This window comes from Phalacrocorax carbo, chromosome 26, assembly GCF_963921805.1.
Source record: "Phalacrocorax carbo chromosome 26, bPhaCar2.1, whole genome shotgun sequence".
Classification (NCBI taxonomy): domain Eukaryota; kingdom Metazoa; phylum Chordata; class Aves; order Suliformes; family Phalacrocoracidae; genus Phalacrocorax; species Phalacrocorax carbo.
In genome coordinates, this window is record NC_087538.1 from 3,211,249 (window position 1) to 3,237,769 (window position 26,521).

The 26,521-nt window shown below is 47.3% G+C and overlaps 1 protein-coding gene across 1 annotated transcript; it reads right to left on the bottom strand.

Moving 5' to 3' along the window:
* Positions 1-669: 669 nt before the first annotated feature.
* Positions 670-25,091, bottom strand: LOC135317495 (protein ELYS-like). The gene is made up of 24 exons (XM_064473788.1): positions 24,971-25,091; positions 23,512-23,765; positions 20,764-20,944; positions 19,769-19,976; positions 18,382-18,498; positions 17,337-17,421; positions 15,206-15,356; positions 12,634-12,766; positions 12,365-12,546; positions 11,835-11,890; positions 9,595-9,679; positions 9,418-9,507; positions 9,111-9,255; positions 8,607-8,611; positions 8,246-8,341; positions 7,384-7,477; positions 5,773-5,896; positions 5,587-5,643; positions 4,227-4,373; positions 3,289-3,476; positions 2,973-3,117; positions 2,765-2,878; positions 970-1,117; positions 670-883 (listed from the first exon to the last, which is right to left on the bottom strand). Exons 1-24 carry the CDS (start codon positions 25,089-25,091, stop codon positions 747-749), a joined length of 3,063 nt encoding a protein of 1,020 aa, XP_064329858.1. The 3' UTR covers positions 670-746.
* Between the last annotated feature and the right edge of the window lie 1,430 nt (positions 25,092-26,521).

Below are 26,521 nucleotides of genomic sequence, written 5' to 3' on the forward strand. Positions count from 1 at the left end.
GTTTTGCACAGAAGACAAAAGTACCAACAACATAAGAAACAAATGCAAACTTACTACGAGAAATTCTATTATTTCATAGCATTTTCCGACTGGCCTAGGCTCAGACGTTACAAGCATTGCCTAACAACTCACAAGAGGCTATGGGCTGGCTTCTGCCTGGAGCTTGCTTCTTCCCCACCAGAAGCTATTTATGGTTGGTTACATGGGAAGGGATGAATTGCAGCAAATAAATGGAGTGCGCTGACAACCCTGAGAGTCATCTTCCATGAGAAGGGGTTCTGATGGGGGATTAAACTACTTAGTTATCTGCAGCCTTATTTGCACGCCGGGCATGTCCTTATAGTACGATCTGCCCAAGGTCTTGGTCTTTTCTCATGGCAAAAGGACAGCAGAGAAGGGCAGTAACTGACCTTCATTGCCCTCAAGGCCAAATATACCAGAACTGGGGTTGATTTGGCCACACCACCTGTAGGAAACTCATCTGACAGCTACAGGCCTCTTTCCTGCTCTTTATCGTTCTGCCTATTTTTAAGTAAAAGAGGCAGAAACAAAGCAGAAATGTGTCAGCAAGTGGGAAGAGATCACTATTTGATCACACAATCAAGTCTAGCAAGATGTGTACACCAATAGCTTGATGGTAATCAGGGTTTTAGTTTTAGCCATCTTAAATTCTCTGAACACATTTACCATAATATAAACACATGTATTTTGCATAGCAAACATTATCATAACAGAAAAACTCTCTCTCAACTGGGTTTCTGCTCGTTTCCTACCCATAACTCTCTAACTTTGGCCAACACACGACTGCTGAAAGGTGCCCTTGGATGCACATTTCCTGCATTAGCTGGTTTTGTTACTGTCGAGATTGGCTTTGGTCTTGCAGCTGTAAAGCACGAGGGAAAAACGATCAGCCTTGTGCAATCAAAGCGATGGTTAGTTGTGCGTTATATTCCCCCCCTTAAAAATTACCTTCTCTTGGTCCGGACGAAGGCAGATGGTAAGGCTTGGCTCTCTCTACAGCCAGCTGCCTCTGACCTCTAGGAAGGGTCTTGCCGTGCTGGGCTGAGAGAGAATTTCTGGCAACTGCTCTCTGTCTCCAGCGAGGAGCACAGTCGTTCTGATGAACGAGAAGCGTAAAGCAAGAAGTTAAATGTTACAAGAAGTTCATAGCACGGAGCTGTTGGTGCTATTTCGAATTAGGGAATATGTTTCCTCTACAGGTGCAGTAAAATACACCCCCTGCACAGAGCGGCAGCCAGTTCTGCCCATCAGCGCACACCAGCTTCACCCGGAATTTTTAGCCAAGCGGAAGGAAGACTAGAATAATAGCAGAACCTACAACTTTAAGCTAAAACCATGCCGGCACCCTGCAGAACCTCATTCTGACACGCTTGTCAGCACCCACAAGCTTCACATGGCTGACAAAATAGTGCCTTTCCCTTGTTTTTCCTGAAACGCCACTGCCCGAGGTGACTGAATCTCCAGGGCAGCGGTGGGTTACGTTGGACAAGAGGAAGTGAGGATTAAAATGAGGAAGAGAAAGCTGCCTACACACCCCTTCCCCCTGGATGAAAGCTTTCAAACGCAGGACCTCAGCCTTCCAGAACCACCCCACAAGTTTGCTTCCCTGGGAAACTATGGTTCTGGAAAGCAGCAGATGGATCACAGAACCACAACAGAAGTTCCCATAACACAGAATTTGACCTGCCTATTTTGAGACTCAGAAGTTAGGTAAGAATTTCTGTCCAAAAAGTGGTAAAACGAAAGCTGTGGAATTGCAGACCTCACGCTATAGCTTGAGGAAATAATAAAAAGAACAACCCATGATGCAAATGTTGCCTGTGGGTTGGCACCCAGAGCTGCGTGTGAGATACAGAAGATGACAGACAACACACTCTTCCTTCCACAGTGACCCAAACAACTTCCAATCATCCGAACGTTCCTACATAACGTACGTGCCTGAATATCTGAATGGTAAGAGTGGCTGACAGGAAAGATACTTATTGTGCTGGTTTTGGATGAGAAGGGGTTAATTCTCCTCACCGTGGGGGGCGGCTGCCTTTCCGGCTTCCCGCGCTCTGCCGCGTGGCGGGGGGGCGGGGCTGGGAGGGGCGGGGCCATGGTGGGGCGGCTGACCCTGACTGGCCAATGGCAGGTTCATTCCATACCATGTGACACCATGACCAGTATATTGAGGGTGGGCAGTGGCAGCGCAGAGGCGGCGCGGCGTCGGGTCGGTGGGCGGCTGCGGCGCGTGTGGTTTGTTTCGGCGGTTCGTTCCCCCTCTCCCCTCCCTTCCCCCCTCCCGCGGGGCTTTGCGCCTCTCGTTGTTCTCCTTTACATTGCATTTCTACTGTTGTTTCTTTTAATTTTAATTATTAAACTGTTCTTATCCCACCCCACGAGTGTTACCCTTCTGATTCTCTCCCCCATCTAACAGTGGGGCAGTGAGCGAGCGACTGTGTGGGGCTGAGCTGCCGGCTAAACCACGACACTTATTTAATCCTCAGACACAAACAAACTATTTGACGTGGAGCCAACAACAGCCTGGAACACAGAATTTCCAACTTCACAGGGTCGCTTTGGAGAAGTGAAATTTTTTGTTCAACTTTTAGGTTCAGCTGTAACGAAAGGTGCAGATGCTTATTGCAAGTATTTCAAAGAAGGGTGTGATAAAGAAAGCAGGATTCTTATTGAGCACTGTTAAATCTAGTTAGTAACCCCTAAGAGAACCTTGCACACTTGGCAGAACTTTTACGCTTACCATGAGATGAACGTTCATCGCCTGGTTCAGCTGTGGGGCTGCCGTACAGTTGGCACGCTGCAGGTGCCGGACTAAAAGAATCTCATGAGTCCGTAAAAATTTCTCCAAACACTTCTATGAGAAATAACACATTTTAAAACATATATGATGACCCTGCCTCTTCTCTTGGCAAAGAGGGGGTTCAGATTTTCCTCTTGCCCACACTTACTTGTTCAGAGTCTGTGAAAGGCAGCCTCAGGAAGTCTTCCACTAGTCCCATCTCCCGACAGATGTCATACATGTCTTTTAATAGCTCTTCCTCCTTTAACTGAGTGGTGTGCTCCTGCAGCAGAGCCCAAGCCTCCACCATGCACCTGTAGTTAATTTTGTGAGACGTAAAGGCGTATTAATGGTATCACCAAAAAGATGCCCCCCAGATATTGTGCTCAAAGTTCAAAGGAAGTGTAGGGGATTGTGATTTCTAGTGTTTGTTCTCCACCTCTCACAGTATTTGAGTGCCAAAACGGTGGCAGATATTTCTTTACCTATTGGACAACAGCACAGTGAGGAAAAGCCGCACTTCGCTACAGCTGGAGGCCGAGAGCTTCATCACCTGCGTGTATCTGAGGGCTCGCCTATGCTCTCCTTGGCACATGAGGGACTGAAGAATTCGCACGCCTTGCCACGACACAGGTTTGGTTGCAGTTGGTTCAAGCAGCAGGGCCAGGGAGCTCTGCAGAAGGTAGAGATCAGGTTTCTTAAGATATAGAGACACACACGCGCACAACAAAACGATTCAAAAGTGTCTTCAGTGAGGGTGAATCTCTGTTGAATAAACTTAGATGGTGACTAATGAAGGGCTTGGTACCGGACAGGTAAATATAAATGCTGAAGTGTCTGCAGAAAAAAATATTCCGTGAGCCGTACAGAACAAAGGGAGTCCTTTGACAGGAGTGATTCACACCTGGCCAGGATAACCAAATCTCCGTAGGCAAACATCACCTCTCGTAAAGACAAGTCATTCTCCCAGGCAAACAGGTTATATTAACATTGTGACAGGCAAAGAACAACCTTCAGCATCAGAGGGAACATGAATTAGATTGAAAAGTCACTTTTGCGGTCTTCTGTCTCAAGTCTTGCTGCCAGGATGGCAGTTTGAATAGTTAAAGTCCCCAAACCACTGCTTTTGAGAAAGCGCTCGACTGCTCTGCTGAGAACAACCTGAACAGACGGCTTTGGCAAGTCACACGTCAAGCATTAACGCTGACTTCTTCATTGTCTTAATCCATTTCCTCTCAACGTAATTAAAACCAAACTGCAGACCATCACGTATTGCTGAAGGTGCTGCTGAAGCAGCATTACAAAAAAGAAGCTTCCCATGTTTTATCACCTGGTATCAGCTAAGCACCAGGGTTTTTACATCATTTGATAGATCATAGCATTGTATTGCAATGTGTGCCCAACTAAACTGTCACATGCTTACTTCATAGTCCTTGTGGTCTAGAAGCCAAAAACCTCGAATAAGCTTAACAAGGCCCGAAGGGATGGCAAAGGCAGCTGCGAAGGAGTCGACGGAAGGTTCTGTTTTGTTCGGAAAGGGATGCGTGATGTCTAGCAGCAAGTAAATTGTCTGATATCAAGTATCTAATTAAGGCTAATAGATTTGCAAGACCAACAATTTATCACATGAAATAACATTATTACTATTGTTAATAGAATATTAATAGATAATAAAATGAAATAAGAATATCATAGTGGTAGGACGCAGAAAATACTCATGTATTAGTCTTGCCATTTCATGCTGTTGCAACCTGAAGATAGTCAGGCCCTAACAACAAAATTGCATTCTGAATAAATAACCAGAAAGACAGACTCTCTGATTTCTCTAAGGCATTCAGAAAGGTTGCCTTTCGATATTTAAACAGTTCCGTTGGAAACACAGGCTCCCTCTTTAGTCACTGGAGCCACCAGCTGGACATTCAAAACACGAGAACGGCCAATGCTTGATTATTAAAGCAAACAAATTCTACAGCTGGTTTCTTCCCTCCTTTCCAGCGTATATAAAACAACTGAAATTAGGGTGTCCTTACAGCACAGCTTAGCTCTGCATGATTAAAACTGGATTTAAACCAGTATGTGGATCACTCATTGGCAGTGTCACTCTCTCTTTCTGACAGCTGTTTTGGGGGGTCTGTTCTCATCAGAGAGCTCCAGGGTGCAACAGCTTTAAAGCCCCTGCTCTCTAGGCTCCCCTCTCGGGTCAGACAACACACAACCAAAGCAACACAGTGTATTTCGGCAGCTTAAAAGTTCAGTTTCTGCCCAATGACTTTTCCCTTCTCTCTCTCTATTATTCTGTGTGCCCGCACTTGTAACAGCACAAAAGCAAGCCCTCTTAGCTGTGCTGGAAAATGGATGATTTCAGCAACATCAGGTCCTGGTACACCGCTGTCAGAAATCCTTTTGCTCTGAAGCAGCACATTCTAGTGCATCGCTCGAGGAAGCAGCTGTTTGCTACAGCTGTGGGTGCTTCAAAAATGAAAAACAGTTTACATTTTGAGACAATCTAGGGGAGCTTTCTACCTTTAACATTGCTTAGTAAACCTGTTTTCTCACATCAGAAAAGACTTTGCAACAAAACATTTTAAAAATTCCTAAACAATCCACAGTACAAAGAAATCAAACAATGCTTCTGTCTGCGACTTAATTCTTAACTACACGTGTTCATCCGCAGTGCGTTTGAAGCACAAATTAGAAAATGCATCGAACGCGTAGGTGACAGACATTTCAGACCCCTGATGCGCGTATACTGGAGGTGTGACAGAAATAACTCCAAGGGATACGATTGCATGTTTGTGGCTTTCTTCAACGCCTTCTAGCAAATAGAGCTCCAGCAGTGCCTGGAATGAAAAGGTAGAAGCTTTTTAAAAGTCCTCTCTTTGAGAAATCATTGGCTTTGGGGGAGGGCTGGGCTGGGGCTGGGGTTTGTGGTGGTGGTGGTGGTTGTTTTCAGGGAACACAACACTCACCTGTAAACTAGGAGGTGGGTATTTCCCAGTTCCTCCTTCCTCTCTCTGCCACATCTCCTCAACTTGGTCTCCCAACTGGGAAACCATCCCATCGATCATCAGGCAGTCAGAGTCCCATTTGCCTCTGGAACAAAACGTAGCGAGGATTTGACAGAGGAAAACACTAATTGCAGCCTCTCGGTGTCACAGATTTCCTCCAGCCAGAACAAACCCAGCTAAAGCTCCCACGACTCCAAGAAAGGAACAAACAGACAAAGGCATGATCATGACTTGAAGTAGACTGGAAAGAAATTTCGGAGTCAGGTGAAAGGTGCTCATTAGATCCTAGTGAATTATTAAAGGAGCTCCAAATAGGAATCCAAAAAGCTCCCTTATTAAGGGGAAAGTTGCAGCGACCTTTTAGTTTTCAGTTTTTCTTTTGTGCCGCATTACTTGTAATACAAGGGCAGTGTGAGCAAAGCTACCCCAAACCTCACGCCCCCAGCGGGAGTGTTCCCACACACAGCGGTGAGACCACAGCACGGCAATGTCAGGCTTTGGTCTCAGCACCTCGCTTCTGTTACTGAAAAACAGTCACGGTCAGAAAGCTGAGCCCGCAGCTGAATTCTGGTATCCCCTGAAGCAGCACGTTTGCGCCTCTGCACGTGCCATCACAGTGACGGAGGGCTGGCCTGTGAAACACTGCATTCCTCAGAAGCCCATCGCAGGCTCCTGCGGGCTGCGACGCCAGCCTTTCATTTCCCGAGGAGGACGAGCAGAAGCAGCACGCTGGAGGTGGTGCTTCTAAGGAGCCCGTGAGCCTGTACGAGAGTTACCTGAGAAGGACGCGCAGGAAGAGGAGCTTGAAAGCCAGCGCCTGACATAGAGCAGCTTCCACCTGGACTCCTCCTGCTGCACCTTGCTCACGGTGCCACAGCCACGGCTACTTGAGGACTTTCTTTAGGTTACAGAACAGTTGCCAAAGAAAAATCTGTTCTCACCTAACCCAAGGCGCATCACCATTATGCTCGTGAGCCAGCCCAGGAAAGGGAGTTCCCGTGAGGAAGGGGCTTTTATCCAGTAGCCAGGAGAGCGCTGGCCGTGCCAGCTGCATGTGACTCTGCCCATCTCCTTCAACGACACCGCGGTGCTTGGGAGTGGGAGATTTGGGCCAATCCCCTTATCGCCATCTATCACTGGTCATTGAGAGAGATTATTTTTGCTTTGTTTTTTGGTTTTGTTTTTTTTGTTTTTTTTTCCTAAAACACGCTTTCTTCTGTGCCCAGAACAATTGTTCTGCAAAGGCCGTGCCTTGCTGACCTGGCCGTGACGGATCCTGTCCTCACCACACGACCTTTTCCAGTGGTAACAAATGACACAGAATTGCCAATGAATTACGTGCGCCTCAAAACAATGATGATACCAACAAAGGGCACTAAGCAGAGGTATATATCAACATTTCAACACGGGAGAGGAACCTCTCTGTTCAGCAGGACACACGCATCACTCCAGACAAGAGTGTTGCCAGCAAATGCATGAAGCGTAGCAAATACAGCTGCTGATGGAAAAGCCACTTGCTGCCGCTTCTGAATTTGCAGTGGAACTGCTCTAGAGCTTTCCTGCACATCCTACCTTGATAAACGCTCCAGTTGCTGTCGATGACCAGTGTAGTAGCTCCGAATCAGAGGATAATTGTAGAAAGGTCTAGAGAAACGCATCTCATCACCTACAGGCAATAAATAAGAAGTAAGTTAAAGCAGTCATATCCCATTTTCAACCTACAGTTTTTGACTAAAAAGACAGAAGAACACACAAGCTAAGCATCAAAAGCACAGGCCAGCCTCCGACTTTGAAAGAAGCCCAGCCTCCTTCTGCCTTTGCTAAAAGAGACCTACGACACAGGACTCAATTCCTCCTTGTCCTAAGTGCCATTTCAAGCTTACAGGTGATGTAGCATCCAGAACATGTAGTGTCAGCTGAAGTTCACTCTAAAAAAAAAAACCCCAGTTCTCAAAGGGAATGGGTTTTTAAACATGTCATGTGAACATGCGTAAGACAGTTAAGGCTGACAATAGGATTTATAACCCATCCAACTGATGAACTATTTCCAAGGTGTATTTTTTCCTCAAACAATCCCTAAAAAGTTCAAAACACGCACGTCAGGCTTTTACTGTAAAATCAAGCATTCCCGTGTTGGTGCTTTAGGAGTTACTTGTTTACAATCCCAAAGATTTCAAGCTGTGGGCACGAGCAACTCCCTCCCTCAGAGGCTTAGTGCTGGTTCTGAGAAACACCCCGGAAAGAAACTGCTTCCATCATTCTACACGACGCAGTTGAAAAAACAGTGAAATCTCAATTTCAGCAGCAGAACTTCAGCATCTGCTGTCACTGAACGGGCACGACTTGGTATTGATGAAGCCTTGACAAAACCATGGGGAAGCACGTGTTCATAGGAAGCACTGACTGCTACAGACGCGTGACAGTTTAGGCTTACCTGAGCCCTCGGGCAGGAGGCGGGACCCACAGAACCAGAGGACCACTCGTGCATACAAAGCTGCGAGGCTGGTCACCGCCAGCTTATTTGTCAAGTCTGCAAAACATGAAAAGAAGCTTAAGAGGACTGTTGGTGTGCAATTTCTTTTGTTTTTTATAAAGCTCCCCTCATTGCACTAAAGAGAAAGTAGAAAAATAACACGGTAGAAATCTTTGCCTGTGCATTTTTCACTCCGTATCACGTCCTTCTCTGAAGTAAAAGCCCACAATCACAAGCAACCCTTACAAAGAAGAAGATTCACTAAAGGTTTAATAAAAAAAAGTGAAGTTGGAACTACTAAATCCACTCATGGATAAGGCACCTGTTCTTCACGTAGCAGAGACGTTTACTCTAGCAAAGGGATTTTCTCTTTTCTCCTCAATATGCCAGGAACAAGTTCTAATAGAAACAGCTACAGAAACTCATGCAACTCACTTTACATGTTACTCATTTAGGCTTCCTCTCTGATTTTAGTCATTTCCAATCCAATATTTGCATGCAATCACGCACTGCTGGCTGACAATCAAAGGGAGTATTTGTCACAGTGCCACATCCCGTTGCTGTAATTTCAAGCCGGGTGCTTGCACAGCTCCTTGCTGACCGCAGCCTCCCCACCCACTCGCACCAGCTCCCCAACAAACTCTTGCCCTGAACTCAACGCGCGGTAAGTGGCAGCCCCAACCCCTCCATTTAAGCCCCTTCTCCCCGCTACATCTGACTTTCTGCCAATCAGCAAAACCAACAGAAGCTCCTCTTTCCACAATTACAGCCCCAGCATCGTTCCAAATCTTCATAAGACATACCAGAGAGTTAGAAATACTGTGACAAACCTTCTCCGGCGAGCTCTTGTGCCTCTGTTAGAAAACAGTTCAAGACTGTGCTAAGGTTGCTCAAAAGCAACTGGCGGTGCTGCAGAGCCTGTAACCTCTGCGGGTCAGTGGAGCTGCAGGAGCCGTCAAACAGCGCAACACCTTTTCAAGAACAGGTATGAAATCGTTAGCCTACAGAGCCATTGCAGAGTTTCAAAGTGCACTTCCAGATCTGCGGGCAAGACCATCTACCAGCAGATCACTGAATGAGCTCAACTGGAAAGACTGATTCTAGGTTTGCAGCATGGCTGCACTAGTACTCACATATGTCATCAAATTCGTGTTGTGTATAGATCACTCTGCTCCATGTCCAGTCAAGGGCAAACTGTAAATTAGCAGCAGAACTTGGCTGCTCTTTAAAAAGAGAGAACAAAAAAGAAATGAATCAAGAATTCCAAACGAAGAAACCATGCAACATAAAAAAAACATAACAAGTCTTACCTTTAGATGTCCAAAGCTTAATGCAGCCAGTCAGAAGCCCTACAGAACCTGTCTGGGCAGCAGCTGACAAGACCGCGTCTAACTGCTCCTCCTAAAAGTAACAGGCGAAATCAAAGGAGAATCCCACCTGCTGTCAACATCCCAACCACCAACAGTAAGTGCTTGTTTCTAACCCTACACTCACTCAGGCATCACAGGCTGGGCTGCTTGTTGCTGTGAGGAGCACATGGAATTTTTCCCCTGACACATCAACTTCCCAAAGGCTAATTCTAATCTTTATTTGCATGCCTCTGCATTATCCTCTCAATTTACTGCGTTCCAATTAACTATTCCCAGCAACGTGCCCTGCTTATACCCATGGCACATGGGGTGCAGAGAAGTTTGCCATCAGGAATGCGCGAAGGGGACAGAACAAACAGAACTCTGCAACGTTTGCATGGAAGCAGTGAAGCCAAGATCAAGCAGCTTTCCAGGCTATGAAGACATGAAGCAGTTACGACACCCCAAACATTAAGTTGTCATTTCCCAAAATGACAGAAAAGAAGTGAAACATTGATGTTCTAATAGGTTTCAGTTTTAGGCACTTCAAACACTGTGTTCTAATGCCGTGGCGATCCTTCAGAAGGGCAAAGCACAGGCAGGCACAGACGTGCACTGTTAAGGAGTAGCTTAGTGCAGCTGGTGTTCTGGTACTTCTACCAGGTGAAATGAACATAGAAACATAGAATCATAGAACCCTTAAGGTTGGAAAAGCCCTCCAGGATCAATGAGTGCAACTGTCAACCCAACACTACCATGTCTCCTAAATCAGGCCTCAAGTGCCATGTCTACATGTCTTTTCAATACCTCCAGGGATGGTGAGTCCCCCACCTCTCTGGGCAGCCTCTTCCAAGGCCTGACCACTCTTGCAGTGAAGGCATTTTCCCTAATATCCAACCTAAACCTCCCCCGGTGCAGCTTGAAGCCGTTTCCTCTTGTTCTATCGCTAGTGACCTGGGAGAAGAGGCCAACCCCCACCTCACAACAGCCTCCTGTCAGGCAGCTGCAGGGAGCGATAAGGTCTCCCCTCAGCCTCCTCTCCTCCAGGCCAAACAACCCCAGGTCCCTCAACCTCTCCTCATGAGACCTGTTCTCCAGACCCTTCCCCAGCTTTGTTGCCCTTCTTTGGACACGCACCGGCAACTCTATGTCCTTCTTGTCCCGAGGGGCCCAAGACTGAGCCCTCATCAAATTGTCCTTTTTAGGGCTTTTGCTTTTTGTTTGCTTCTTTCTTTGGCTTTTTAAGCACATTCACAAGTATCTTTCCCTTCTAAATAAAATCATCACATTCAAAGCCATTTCTACACGTTCGAATACACACATCAGATTTCCATCTTTTTCTGAAAACCAGTCTCAGACAAGGAAACACACCGAGTACGACTTACGGTGGCAAACAAAACCCCAAACCAAGCTTCTTGCCCCTAATTCTGAGATTTGTCTTACTCACATTCACAAGCAATTCCTGCTCAAATCCCTAACAAGCCTCTGAATGATCTAGTCTCAATTCAGCAAAGGGTATGACAAATTTCTGCATTTCCCAATTATTTCCAACGTGGAGCTGACATCAGATCACCCAATCTGAATGGAAGAGCCTACATCAGGCTTGCAAAAGAAACAGCCTATGGGCCAGGCCAACCTGCCAAGACGTTCATGTTAGCTACCACACTGTGCACAAGGGCTCTTTGCCCCAACGCACCCCCACAGATCTGGTGAGGAATCCAGTAGAGAGGAAGATGAGGGCAGGGAAAGACTGCTCTCCCCTTCCTACCAAGTGCTCCTCTGCCTGAAGGTTGCTCTGAGGGAACGATGCTTCCTTTTCTCCATTCTGTCCTCTTTTCCCAGCTCATCAGGGATCAAAACCCGAACTCAGGACCACGCAGGCAGTTGCACTCATTGATGAGAGAGAAGGAACACCTTTCCCCGACTTTCTCTTCCTGCTCCTAGAGCAGCGCTCTCTTCCTTTCTAGACATTCAGTCCCTGATCGTGCTTCAACGGGAGGCAACGGTGGGTTTATACTCCCAAGAGGGGACCTCAAACATTACATTTGATAAAACTGGCAGGGTACAATTGCAGTTACGCGTGTGGATGGGCAGGAGGAGCATTAAATGGTCCCTGACACCGAAAGCAGCGCCATGGAAAGCTTAGGAAAGCTCCATCTCTTGACATTCTCCGTAAAGACACAGTAAAAGCTCACCTCCTTCTGGAAGCCGCTGCACGTCACATGAACAACTCCAGAGCTCAGCAGGCACGTGCCATCTGCAGAGACAACGAACGTTGGACAACATTCCATACTCTCACCGTGATGGTAGCACCAGTTTGCATTTTTGTCACAGCAACCTCTGGAAAGGTACAACTGAGTACCCGTTTTCCTCATGGCATCACTTACAGCCTTTTTTAGAAAAATAATGGCTGAGTGTAGAAATTTTACCTCCGGGGCTATCGAGGTGCTGCGCTTTGAGCTTCAGCCCAGAGTCCTTTCATTTGATCACCAGCACCACCTCACGGGCTGCGTTACAGAAGCACCCAACCCCCAGACCCAGCCGCCTGTCAGGCAGGTGTCACAACAGCACACACTTGGTCAGTACAACGTCATCACAGTTGGGTGGGTGCGGGGTTGGGGTGTTTCGGTTTGGTTGGGTTTTTGCGTGACAAACAGTGACCAGGAGAACCAATAAATGGCATTTGAGCTCGGTTTAAGCTTATCACTACTCAAAGCCGTGTAATACCTACCAAAATTATAGGTGCTTGGATGAAAACACAGCTCAGGTTGTGGGTAAGAAGGAGGAACTCTCCAGCTTAGGCTGCGCTCCTGCACCACAACATCCAGAAGGAGGTTTGGAGCAGTCGTGCTTGTCACAGCGTCCAGTGACCACAGTGCAAAATAGGGGCAGTCCTGAAGGGATTCTTCTGGCCTGAAAGAAAACAAGTGCAGAAGCTAAACGCCGACTTTCCAGTGAATTATGGGGAGGGATACTGAAACCAGCTTCATAAAAACCTACCTTAGTGAGCCTGGCTTTTGAGCCTCATACCAGCAGTCAAAGTCAAATACACCCAAATAAGTAGATGGTTTTCCCTGGCCGCGTGTGTTCACTTGCCAGCTGAAGACGGAGACACTGGTGTCAGGAGATATGACTGTAAAAGACAAGACATTGTTTCTTATTGGGAGAAAATACAATCTATCTGACATTTTCAAAACATCACTTTCTATTTTGGCTTCATTCTGTTACGTCACTCATGAAACACAACACTTGACTAAGAAGAATTTTAAAAATGTACACCATAGCATCACCTCTGTGATAGGTTTCAGTCATGCTGCCCCCCTTTGCGAGTTCAACCTGTATCCGTCCTAAGACAAATCCAATACACAATTGTCAGGTAATCAAGTCTCCCATACAGTAAGAGTGCATCAAGATGGTTAGAAAAAAACAAAAACCAAAAAACAACCCACCACCCTAGGAAAACATACATTGCTGCTTTTAGAAAGCATACAAATTCTTGTCGTATACACTTGATCACTCAGCTGGCATTATTAATTTCCAGATTCGACTCGATTACAGGTGTTACGAATAGCTCCTTTCCAGCACAGTCAGAATGAAAGAACACAATTATCACACAAAACAAACACCAAAACCCAACCCCAACAAACAGGAGGTTGGAACAAAGAGTTTAACATCAAACATTGACCATGTTACACTCGGGTTCTCTCAAGAAGTGGCATGGTCTGTCGTCTCTGGGGAGAAGGCATTCTCCAGATGTGAGCAAAGTGGGGGGTGCATCCTTTACCCTGACAGAGCAGGGAACCAGGAGACAGGTCGTTTGGCAAAATGGGTCTCTGTTCTCTGCTGAGTTCATCAGGGCTGCTCAGGGAGCCTCCCACGCTTTACTGTGTGTCATCGTGAACTTCTGTGCCCTTTCACTTGTGTGAGCCGCTGAAACTGCCTTTGAAGATGTCAAGTAGTTTCATAAATCAGAAGCCAGCTTCCTTTCTAACCTCAACCCACATCCAACAGAAGCTCATGTGGGCCTACAACTTGAATAGTTTCTGGATAAAAGCTAATGAGGAGCCATCAGAAAAATGACAAGCATTTTTCCATGCCTCAGACTTCATGAAAAGGGGACCGAAAGGGCCTTTTTTGTTGGTTTGGGTTTGGTTTTTTTGGTGGGTGCGCCTGTTGGTTGTTTTTGACAAGGTTTTAGAAGGCCCTCTCCTCAGAATCATGACACAGGTGGAGAAAATCCAAAGGGGTTTTCATTAGATTTTGACACGCTGTTGTTAGAGGATGGCACCCCAAAAGAGGTGGAAGCTGCCTCTTCAGGACTAAGACAAAGCTAATAAACACAAATAGCCTAGAAAGTCACGCCAGTGTCGTCTTTGTAACAGCAGACATAAGTTAAGGCCAGTAAGAAGAGAGGGAAGGGCATTCACACACCCAAACAAAAGGCTGTGAAAGTTATCACTGCAGCCGGCTCAGAGATGTGCTCAGAGCATCACTGGATGTGCAAACCCAGAGATGCACATCTCATTATTGCAAGGTAATGAAAGACACCAGAGGAGTTTTAACTGTCGATCCGGACAAGGGAAGCCAGAAGCTATTGCTTTAAGAGCTTGTAGGTGTAGGAACCTATTAGACACAGAGAGGGCAAAGTGCACAGGCAGATCATAGACTCGTAGAATCATTTAGGTAGGAAAAGGCCCTTAAGATCATCGAGCCCAACTGTAAACCTGATACTGCCAAGTCCACCACTAAACCCTGTCCCACAGCGCCACGTCTGCACGTCTTTTAACTCCCTCCAGGGATGGTGACGCCACCACTTCCCTGGGCAGCCTGTTCCACTGCTTCGCAACCCTTTCTGTGAAGAAATTTTCCCTAAGATCCCAACTAAACCTTGTGCTCTAGACCCTTCACCAGCTTCGCTGCCCTTCTTTGGACACACTCAGCACCTCAGTATCTTTCTCGTAGTGAGGGGCCCAAAACTGAACACAGGATTCGAGGTGCAGCCTCACCACCGCCGAGTAGGGGGGGACGATCACTGCCCTACTCCTGCTGGCCACACTATCTCTCATACAAGCCAGGATGCTGGTGGCCTTCCTGGCCACGCGGGCACGCTGCCGGCTCATCCAGGTGCTTGGGGAAGGTATCAAACAGACCTGGCCCCAGGACCGAGCCCTGGGGAACAGCACTCGTGACCGGCCGCCAGCTGGATGCAGGTGCAGGCATAGGTTGGAAGAGGGGAAAAAAGAAAGTTGAGGGAACATTCCTAAGCAATGGAGGGGATGATCCTACTGTTCAAAGACGAGAGCTGGAGGAATAAAATGACTGACAGGTGTTATAGAGGTGACCCCACCATACATCGCTACAGCATGTCAGCAAGCATTGAAGGGAAAAATAGGGTTTATTTTAACAAGTCCCACAGAACCTAAGCACCCAGTTTTTCCTTTGAAATAAGCCCAAGAAGTTAGTCTATACAGATACTGAAGACTTTCAGGCTGTGGGTATGGAACAGCATTCACTGCTTGGATGCCAAAGCCATTTAGTTTAGAACAACCAAACACGGGCATCAGGAACAAACCTTCATCAACGCTGCCTTCTCTGTCAATGCAGTTGGGAAAGATTTCTACAGCCTGACAGCTGAGTAGTTTGGCCTTGCTGCCCTGCCCTCTCAAGGGAAAGGCTCCACCCGTCAGATCCAAACTGTACTTTTCAACACAGGATGCCAAACCCTGCGGAAAAAATCACAGGCGAGAGAAAGGTCATTCTGAGAGAAAAGCAGACATTATACCTCAGTAGGAAAGAATGTCTATGTCTAATAGAACCTGCATATTGTACTGTATCTCTCCCAGGCGCTTAATCTGATGGTAAAGAGAAACTACAGCTGACAAGCAAGAGAACTGAGTGTCAAACCGTAACGGGTAAGTTTGGTCGTAAAAGCTTTGCACATTTTCAGAACTGAGCATTTCCCTCGCATTACTGGTTCTAAATGTGTTTTGCAGAATTCCTTGCACCATCCCGGTTTCTTCACAAACCTACTTATTTATCTAGAAAGAGAGATCTGAAATAATGCCATACATAGGCATGCAAAGCGCTTTGCTCCATGACTTGATCACAGAACTGATGAAGTTAGAGGAGTCACGGCCTTCCAGCAGCCAAAGCTCTCTTGCGAGGCATTATCTATAGGCACACACCGCTAGAGTGAAAGCCCATCCCTCGGGAGTAGCCATGAGAACGTCTTCCTGAGTCACACTCTTCTCTCAAACCACGTCAGCTCCTGCCAGCTCCTCCTCTCACCTCCTCAGGGACTAAAGGGTGAAATATGCCTCCCTGCCTTCACCAAGTGCAGCCAACAGCAAAACAACCCAGCGGACATGGCATGCACGTGGGCAAGGCGTGTAGGGGCACGAATTCCTACAGAGTCAGCCAACTACTTTGAGACCTACAGAAACTCCAGCAGGATTGTGTGGAACCTCTGAGACCACCATTTGCTAAGCAAGCATTGACTGAAATACTGTCTTTCCAAATACAGCACTTGGTCAAATGCTCTACCCTACAACACATGGGTGTGTGGATTGTGGACAAAGAGCAGCTCTACAATTAAAAACCAACCAAACAAAACCAAAAGCTAAGCAGCTAAAAATCTCCAAAAACCTACCAGAAAATAAAAAAATTGCTTGTACCTCATTCTACCCAAGTTTCCTAAAGTTTCAGAGCTCTAGAAGGAACTGGCATGAGACAATCCATTCTCGTATGACCTGATATGTTACATTTAACTCACCTACTCTGAGAACAGGCAAGCTTTCTCTTAACCATTCTAGGAAATACTACTAATAAATATCAAGGCTGTAGAGCACAGATCCTCTCCTACCGCACCTCAACAGGAAAGACATGCTCTGAATTAAGATTACTTTCCCATCAAAAAGATTTTGCAAGGGTTTCAGGCGTAACACTGAATAAAACTATACGTTCTAAAAACGCGTCTTCTATCTGTTAGATAACAGAGAGGTAAGGCTAGTTCACCTCTATTTTAAACACAACCTCTTTGGAGCCACTTCTCAAAATTTACATATACTTTTTTGACCAAATCAGACCACTCTTTACTGTATTTGCGTATTTTGCTGGCTTCAAGAGCAGAGTTCGTAGGTAACGCAGCCAAAAAGTAGAAAGAGTTCTCTTTAGAGCTACGAAGTTTCAGGACCAGCACCGAAGAGACCCTGCAGGTGAGCGTCATGTGAAGTCCTGCTGACAGAGCTCAAAGGGAAAACAAGAATTTAAACCTGAAGACCGGAACAGAATAAAGCTGTACGCCCGTGTTTTAAGGAAGGGAGACAGACAGAACCTTATTCAACTCTGCAGTTTGGTTAAACAGAGCTACTCAAAGCCCTGTCTTCTCTTCCTACAGGCCATTCACTTGGTGTTTAAATGAAGAATCATTTTCTTTGTAAAAGCTGCTGCCTCTTCAGGAACTGAATTTATACGGGCTCTTTGCAGACGGCCCTGGCTGGAACACACGACACGGCGGTATGAAATTGTACGACTTCTTTTCAAAAAGTATGGACAAAGGCCGTGCCCAGGAAGACTCAGCAAAAGATTCTTTCTTTTTAAGTCATCTCTGAATTGTCATGGTCAATATTCCCCCTGCCAACTTCACTGATACTCCCTTAGGGAAAAGGACTCTTTCCATCCTTTCACGGACGTGCACGTCTTACCTCGTACATGGCTTGTCCTGAAGCCGAGCGCCTCCTGTCTGCGAACGCTAACTGCAACAGATGTAAACTCACGGCATCGCCTTCACTGGAAAAGGTACAAATGATGACATTTGGTTACAAAGCTGCTTTATAGTCCTCGTTACCCTTTCCTTAGATCTAGGCTGAGGTTTCCTGAATAGCACTGTCTTGCTGAAAAGAAAAACAGCCCTTCCCAAAACCTAAGAATTGGTCACATTTAGCCGCTAAACCACAAAGGAGGAAATTTGGACACTAACAGCTTCTGGGGCAAAGGCTACCCATACAATCTGGAAGCTTCAAGATGTTCTATGGAATAAAAATGGTTGGGAACAGTTCTTGGCATTGAAGAGCTCGCAATCAAAACTGCTTTACAGTCAAACTGAAAAAGATTGCCACTCCATGAGCAGCCGAGCTGAGTAAATAGCTTGCTGATGCCGAGAGGGGCAGATCTTTCTCCCCTTCCCTTCCCACCAAAGCTCCAGTCCCTCCCCTGCACACACGGCACCTTCCACACCCTCCTTTCAGTCATTAGCCCAGCAGGAAACCACCGACTTGGCTGCTGAGCACCTTCCCTGCCAGCCGAGCTGAGCTGGCTCACCAAGGCTCAGGCTGGCACCAGGGAACCGGCCATGCTGTCACCTCCTCCTTTAGGGGCAGCAGGCTGGTGGATCCGCACCGTTAGTGCTCTGGAGCTGCAGCCTCCACTGCGCTCCATGGTATTTTCATACCACGGTGTGAATATCAGGCAAATCATGAAGCAGTCATCAGGAAACAAAGGAAGCCATTTAAGAATGCCAGCACAGAAATAGAGCCACTGTCGCTTTGCTGCCTTTCAGCAGGGAGGAACTAGTAGGTCCCTCTCCATCCCTGTTACATCCTGTACAAATCGCACCGTCAGCCCCTTCCATACCGGAGAGAATCTCCTGCACGGCTAATTCAACAAAACAAATACACGTGGGTCAACTCTAGGTGAACAAATACTCAAAAAAAAAAAAAAATCAGTGGCCGATAGTAAGCTTTTATTCACCTTTCTTGCGTCGACTGAACAGCCCACAAGTAGCAGCAGTTGCGAGGATCGTGCTCAGGCTCTTGAAAAGTAACGGCGCAGACAGGAATCCTTCCTCCTTCAAGCTGACAGTGGTGCCTGCAGGGTTAACAAAAACAGAAAGCAGGTGAGCCTGGTGGCCCTGCCTGTTTGTAGAAGGGGAGAAGCATCTTCTGAGCAAAGAGCCCCTGACGTGCTTCTCCTCAAGGCACAGAAGGTCACACTCCCGTCTCAAACAAGGGAGTCACGGGAGCGACTGCTTTTGATGCAACAGCCACGAGGTGAGGAAATTACTGTCCAGCACGGGCAATAACCTGGCTTTATCTCCTCCTCTGCCTGCGGAGCAGGAACATGAAAGATTCCTTCAGCTGCCAGGCAAAAGATTCTTCCTACTCTTGTCGCCTGCTTCAATATTGAACTGAAAATGCAGCCTCTCTTCTGCACAAGCTGAAAACAGCGCCAAACACCAGTAGTGTCTTGTTTCTTTACTTGGACTATCTAAAGCCTTTCTCCTCCAGACTTCTGAACCTTCTTTGCACCTTCACAATCTATTCTTGCCACCTCACTATCCCTCCACTCTCTATTCATGCCGCCAATAGTTCCCGGTGAGTCACTGCAGATTTGCTTAAGTGAATCCCGATCTGAACTGGGTCAGATATTCCAGGGGGGATTGCTCTTTGGCAGAGCTGAAATCATCTCCCTCATTTCTCTGTTGCTTATCCCTTGACATGACCCTTATTCCCCCTCCAAGTGTTCCAAGCAGACTTTCATTCCCATGCATCGCTGCCTTGGCATGGGTCAGTCCCCTCTTTTGGTCGAGGCTGAAATGTGGGAGAGAATGTCTTTTCAGCCACAGATCAGCTCTTGATCCTTCATGTCTCACTCCTTTCAACCGGGACGCTTTGAAGAATATGATCACCACAATCCCATCATTAACATACTTCAGCCTTTCAATGGGTGCCCTCATTGCAGGAGCTGGTTCTGAGAAATAATGTCTACAGTCTCTTTCATTGAAACACACACAACTCCTGCTGTCACTGAATACTGCTGGTGGAACAAACTGCCTTATGGAAAGCAGCTCTCTCACACCCTGACTGCTTGACAGAACCCAGAGAAGGGAGCTTTCCGCAGTTCCTCAGCCCACGGGCACAATAAGGAGAACAATCCCAGCCCGCTGGGCAGAAGGCGGCCCACTGAATCCAGGTATGGCTCAATGGTTACTTCAGAAGGGGATTCCTAAACAGGCCAAGATTACACTCCACATTTCCCTCCCTGAAAAAGGGCTCTTTAAATTAACAGACTTCCTCCTCAAGCAGAGCCTTGAGAGCCCTGCACCTCCAGGCGTGACCAAGTGCAAAGGCCGACTTACTCCCACTGCAGAGTTTTCATATTCCACAGTGACAGGGAGCCGTCGGAAAAACCCACGGCGAGCTGGTTGCTTCTGCTGATGTAGCACAGGGTCGATATTGCTGTTCCTGAAGGACACTGTAACTGAAGGCAGAGATGTCTCCCTTCCCCGGTCACCATTTCTCTTCTTAGTGGAACTCCAGCAGCAATTCTGGTGACAACTACTAGAGCTACACGCACAAAACCACACAATAAAGGAATGCGTTATGCCATTCAGGTTGCATTTGAAACACTGACGTGACAACATGTATAAACTAATGCTACCGTCCCCGGCAAAATACCCATTGATGCAATACTTTGTCTGCTCTTCCCATTTTGTACGCATTCAGAGCACATAGGAACTCTCTGACTGGACAGGTATCCTCGCTCCTATTTCAAAACCAGGTGAAAGCGTAACCTCCATAGACAAATTCTTCCTGGGCTCTGCACATCAGCAGTTTGGGCCTCATGGTGAAGCTACTTGAAGTGACACCAGCTCCCGAGGCCACTCTTGTAAGAGCAAAAACAGCGTATGCAATCCGAGTACACCAAGTACAGGTTCCGTTTGGTGAAATGCAGGGATTTTGGTAAGGCATATTTACTTTAAAAAACAAGCCTCAACTTTGCCCCAAGTCAATGAACAGAAGCAGAAGAACATTCCCAGGAAACAGGGCACGTCCGACACACCTTCCTGTCAGGCAGCTGCACCGACTCAGATGGTCAGATTCCTACCCCTCACTGGTGAGAATCACCGTGACAGAGGGACCCTGGTGGGAGGGGGTATTTGTAACCTTAGGAGGAGTATGAAGCCACTCCCATTTTTAATCCTTTCAGGGCCAGACGATGTCAAACCGCCACCTGTCATCAGCAGTCATAAACGTCTGCACAGCAGTAGCTTCAAAGTGGGATGCGTGTTGTTGATTTAAAAGACACAAGTTTTCTTACTTTTCCGTTCAAGTTTAGAAACCGCAAGCTCACCCGATGGTTCATTCTCCCTCTGACTGCAAGAGAGATCATCCAAACCAAGGTCCACCACAAGCAGATGACCAACATCTGTCGCCACCGCTGCCACGCCACAAAACCCTTGCAGAGCCCGGTGCAGGTGCCAAGGCCTCGCGCTGGCTCCTCCGGGGTTAGTTATGGGCTCTACAGCAGTTACCTACAGGAAAACTACAAGTTAGTATTTAAGCTCTTTGACGAGCTTTGATAGAAATCACTCAAAAGTGAAGCCACAATCAGCCCATCAGAAGCAAGAAAGTAAATACAGGGTTCTCAGACTTAAAAACACAGCATTGATCCCAATTATATCCAGACAAAACAAACAAACCAACCAACCCCCAAAAATGTCCTGTACAAACATCCGTTACTGCCTTCCGTTTACGGGGTTTCCTGCAGGGATTTCGCTGAGCTCACTCCAACTGCAATGGTGCAGTCTATTATCACAGCTTACCAAGTTCCATTTTCTACTTAGAAACCATTAACTCAAAGACAACACAGAAAATCCGTTAAATGCAAGAAACTTGACCGTATTTAAGGGACTGGAGTAAGAAAGGCCAAACTCACTCTCGCTCTCCCACGGCCCCCAGCCCGTCAGCACTGGGATACAGCCCACGCCTTCTTTGCCAAACAGGTACTAGGGCAAATCTCGGCTCTCAGTCAGACGCGGCAGCGGCCAAGTTGCAGGGGAGACACACCGCTGCCACGGCAAGGGAGTCTTGTTACAGAGAGCGGAAGGGAGATACCAGCTTAGGGAAAGTTACACCAGTCCTCATTTAGAATCAACAGAGCAACCAGGGAAAGCAGAAAAGTTTTCAGTGCCGAAACAGCGGCAAAAAGCCCAGCAGCTGGTTCGCCAAAAGCCAGCTCCGGCTGAGGAGAAGTGCACGCTGCTCTGTAACACGCGGAGCCGCCTGCCAGCAGCTTTAGTACAAGGCCCTGATGAAGACAGACCTTTCCGCACCTGCAGCCCCTCCCGGGACAGCCCTGACGGCTCCAGCAGAGACACCAGCACGTGAGGGCTCCTGCACTAAGGCTCCACAACAAAAGAACACGGGCTGCCCTTCAGCCTCCTTGCATAATGTCACACAGTGACACCAGGGAGCTTTACATCAACAGCAACCTGTTACACGACAACGGAACAGAGCAGTGAGCACCACAAGGAGTCCTTTTTTTTAATATATTGGGTTTTCTCCCCAGAGGTGGGGAAAAATTGACCAAACCTCGAAGCCCCAAAGTTCTCTCCTCTCCCGTGTCAAGCACTTGCTGTGACTGCGCTGCCTGGCAATCTGCTACAGAATTTACCTTTCCCCTGGGCCACAAGAATTCTACTCCTAGAAGTGCCCGCAGTATTTGAGACAACTTTATATTGTTTCTGTCATGGTTTCAGCTGGGATAGAGTTAATGTTCTTCACTCTAGCTGGTATAGTGCTGTGCTTTGAAATTAGCATGGAAAAAAACCTGTTGAGATAACACACAGATGCTTAGGCTGTTGCTGGGCTTTGCACGCTCTCCTACACTGCTGCCAGCTCCTTCTGGGAAGGAACGCAGAAATCCTGTCTCAGCTCCCTGACTCTGCATGCTGCCCTTCTGCCTCACACAAACCAGGAAGAGTGGGGAAAATACCATTCCAGAGCTCTGAAACATGCAACCCTTATAAACCAATTTAATACCGTTAATGTTTTCAATTCAGATTTGCTTTTACAAGTCTGAATGACTGCACGTCTATGCCAGCACACAGCTTGCCTTTCCATCTCAAACGCTGAGATTTATCAGGACGATCGGCAAACCCACACAGCGGAGCACCAACCCAGCTCAGCTCGTTAGAAATCACCACCACACAAACGCTCACTGCCAGCAGTCACACTGTAGCGCTACAGACAAACAAACCCCGCCTGGATTCTAGCAAGTCAAACCAAACCACGCTCTGGAAAGCTGAGTAATACGGAAGTATTTATCTGTCGCAGATTCTAAGGTGGTAAAGATAGAGGGAACCTTGATGTTCCATTACCTTAAGGTGACTCTTGTCTACACTCAGATAAGGAGCCGAGGGGAAAGGACGTCATTTGAGTTTATGGGTTAGAGAAGGCAGGGAAAATTAGCAACATTACACCAGAGTATCCCACCGGCACAAGCACCATATGCAATAAGCAGAGGTTCAAGGGCTTCAGGCTGAAAGTCAGTCTGTAACCACCTGCCAGGTAACGCAGTGAAGCCTGTTTTTTCCCATCCTAAGTCAACAGAAAAATGTGCTTTGCTCTAAAGTCACCTGCTTGCTAGTCCGAGACTCCTGGGAATGTGCCGAAGTCAGCTACAGCACAGCCATGGAAGTCTGAGATGTTTTAAAGACAGTATTTCTGACATAATGAACCATTCAGGACATGTATGTTACCAACACTTGAAAGGCAGGGTGAGGACGAGTTCTTTGTCACTCTGGCTAAAAAAAAAAGGTAGTTTTCAAGGCCTTTTTGTCAAAGTGGAGAATGAGGTAACTACGTGCTCTACTGTAAAACCAGAAAACTTGTTTGACTCTCTCAGCAAACTCAAAGGATAACGGTACCGTTAACCCCATAATTTCACATCAAGGTGCTCTCGACTGGACACTCTGCAGTGACAGGATGATGACACAATAGAGAAAATGGACGTCCTAGCAAAGAGACGCTCCAAAGCTGCTCCTGAAACAGCGTTATGCAGCACCTGACAACGTTTCCCCCATTAAAAAGCACCTACCCTTCCTGGCAGAACTACTGCTGTAACCACGCTCGATGTTCCAAGGTCGTACAGGCAGAGAACACTTCCCTCTGCTTCTCTCAAGCCAACCAGCAGCCCCGTTCCCGTCTGCCAGGAAACCTCCTTCACCACGCGGATGGTGGGAGGCTGCTCACGGGCTCCACTGAAACGGTGTGCAGAGAGCCGCTCTCCCGTCACAGCGCTCACGACCTCCAGCTGAGGGCCACACGCCAGCCAGGCCAGCCCATCTCTCCCTGGAAGAAGAGAAAAGGCTGGCTAAAGCAAACTCCCAAGAGAGGGTTGAAAACAACGGGAAAATCACAATCACTGCCCCTTTGCTTCAACAGAAGTACCTCACAGAGCAAGAGAGGCTTACCGAATTCGGGTCGATTATTGAAAATCACCCACTGAATCCTCAACCAATGCATCGTAAAATGAACCACCTTATTATTTTGCATTTGGACTTGGCATTCCTGCACTGAAGAATTCTGCTTGTTTGGGATAAAGATTACAATAGATTGGTCTCTAGTCTTTATACCATATTCAGCTTGGTTTTGCTAGAAATCATCTAAATACATATGAGAATACAACTCCTAAAGCATACTTCAAATATGGCAAAATCTCAGCCAATTCTTTTCTAGTTTACTAACTTTGCTCGACACACGCCTACTTTGGGCAGGGATTTGGACTTCAACAAGGAATTACCTTAAAATGGGCACTGCGGGAGCCAATTTCAACTTTTACACGCGCTGATCACAGAGAGAAGTTAGCACATTTAGTTTCACTGAACTACTTCCAACACAAAGGGAGTATTAACTCAACTACTGCACTTACAGTCACACAGAGAGATTCTACATGGTCTCAGCAGAAGCCCGGACACCCAGGCAGGCCCCCGGCGCTACCTTCAGATCACCGACAAAGTCAGCTACCTCATCTGCTCAGCCGCTCTCAGCAGCTCTCCCGGGACACTCCTCTGCATCCCATTAAATATCTGCAAACCTGGCTGCAGCGCCTAACAGGGCTTTCCTCTTCCTTCTGTTTTTAGTCAGGCTAGGAAAGAAAAAGCAGGGGAGGCTGCCTCTCTAACACTGTGGGAGAACTAGTTCTGCACGGGATGTTATGATGGTACCAATAAATACAGCCCAAAACCACACCAGGACTTTTTTGAAAACTGCCTTTCATTCCATTAGAAGTTGAGGAGGGCTCACTGACTTGCCCGTGTTATTTTAATAGCTCAAGACTGGCGCAGGCTGTTGTCCTTTCAAAGTTTAACTCTACTAATGTTTTAATGTTAACATTTTTCATCATTTTGTCATAGTTCATCCTTTCTGTTCTCTCAAAACCTGACGCACCTGAGCAGCACCAACCTGACACAGCTGATGCTGTGACCCCGTGCCTCAGGTCACCTCCAGGCAGTAACAACTTCACAGCAAGACCCAATTTCGAGGAAAAGGCTCACCTCTGGAAAACCGCCCGCGCAGCACAGACCCTCGGGTGAGCTCATCTTCCCCAAGAGCCTGAATGGTCACCTCGGGAAACTGCAGCAGGCTGCTCGTTACCTGAGCCGCGAGGTCTCGCATTCTTCACTGTGAATAGAGAAGAAAATGCAAAAAGAGGCTCCTGACAGCCATCGACATTTTTCAGATTGACAGAACTTTCATCCCTTTGCCGTGAATAATCTCCCGTCCACCTCCTGCGGCTCTTTTCCTTAACAAAAGGGCACTCAGGACAGGTTTGGATCTCACAGCAGAGCAAAAGCAGAATCCTTTGCTTTTCTGATGCCTACGAGATCACCAACAAAAAGGCACGCAGGGGTACTGACAGGATAAACAACACGGGGAAAAAGCCCAAGACACTGGAGTCAAGTCAAGCAAGGTGGCACGAGTCAGAGAGTGAGCTTTGCATTAAAAAGCTCCAGAAAATAAATAAGAAAGAACAAGTTGAGAAATTACATGTTTGAGCAGAATCACATCCAGCCAAGTCAGTGTTCTGGGATGTCACCGTTGACTGACATGTAGTACATGAAAGTCAGATTCAAAGGCCAACAATGTTACGGGCTTACTGAAGGAAAAGCTACAGATACGGTCAGTCGCAGCTGCAGACGTGATGTCACAAACCAGGTTCACTTCAGTGCCACCAAAAGAGAGGCCTTGCTGCTGCCCCCATCTCTCCATCTGCTCCTTCCTTCTGCTCCTGTATCCCTGTGCCTTCCCTTGCCCTGACCTGCACACGTTTTAGAGCTCCTTAGGAGCCACATTAACTCCCCAGGCAGACAGGGAACGCACCCACAAGAGCAGAGAGCTTTCCACCAGCTTAGAGAGTGAAACGGGGTTGCAGAGAGAGCCAGCAAGCATAAAAGCCGGCACAAGGAAGGAGGCAGGACACTGCACCGGGGAGAAGGAGAGGGGATTTGCCCATCTCCATTCTGTGGCCGTAAGCCGTCCTGCTAGCTCATGCACGTGTGAAACCACACACTCACTTTGCAAGGAGAGCTGCAAGAAACCCCTTCGCTTTTAGAAAGGGCAGCACCCAAGGCACTCTCAGTCAGCTCTGGACTCCCTCGTGCACGTAGAGGCTCACTCTCGCACGGAGGGAGGCTGAGGCTGACGGGCGTCACTCTTTCACTCAGCCAGATGTGGAAGCTAAAGTGATCTCAGGGAAGCGTTACTTGGTGGTCAGAGAAGGGACAGCATTGCCTGACACTGCTCGGGTCACATTGTCTAAGGAAAGAGGACAAAGAGTGGGAAGAAGCCAAAGAAGAAGAAATGGAATAAAAACTATGCTCTGTTGAGAAAAACAGCATCTGCTTTGTTGAACAGCAGGGAAAGATCACAATTATAGAGCTTTTTGAATTACTATTAATGACTGGCTCAGTGACATTTTCCCCAGAAATACAGCCCCCAACAGCCCCGATCCCGTATCTGATGCAGACCACAGATTTCATTTCCCTTTACATGAACAAACCCAAACCCGAGGCACATCAGCGTTTGACACTAGAGCCCCTTTACCC

Coding starts and splice junctions, on each gene's coding strand:
- LOC135317495 (XM_064473788.1), bottom strand. CDS start 25,091: ATGCGAGACCTCGCGGCTCAGGTAACGAGCAGCCTGCTGCAGTTTCCC. Junction 18,499..19,768: donor ATGAAAACTCTGCAGTGGGA/GTAAGTCGGCCT, acceptor TTAACCCTGCAG/GCACCACTGTCAGCTTGAAG. Junction 2,879..2,972: donor CTTTCACAGACTCTGAACAA/GTAAGTGTGGGC, acceptor TATTTCTCATAG/AAGTGTTTGGAGAAATTTTT.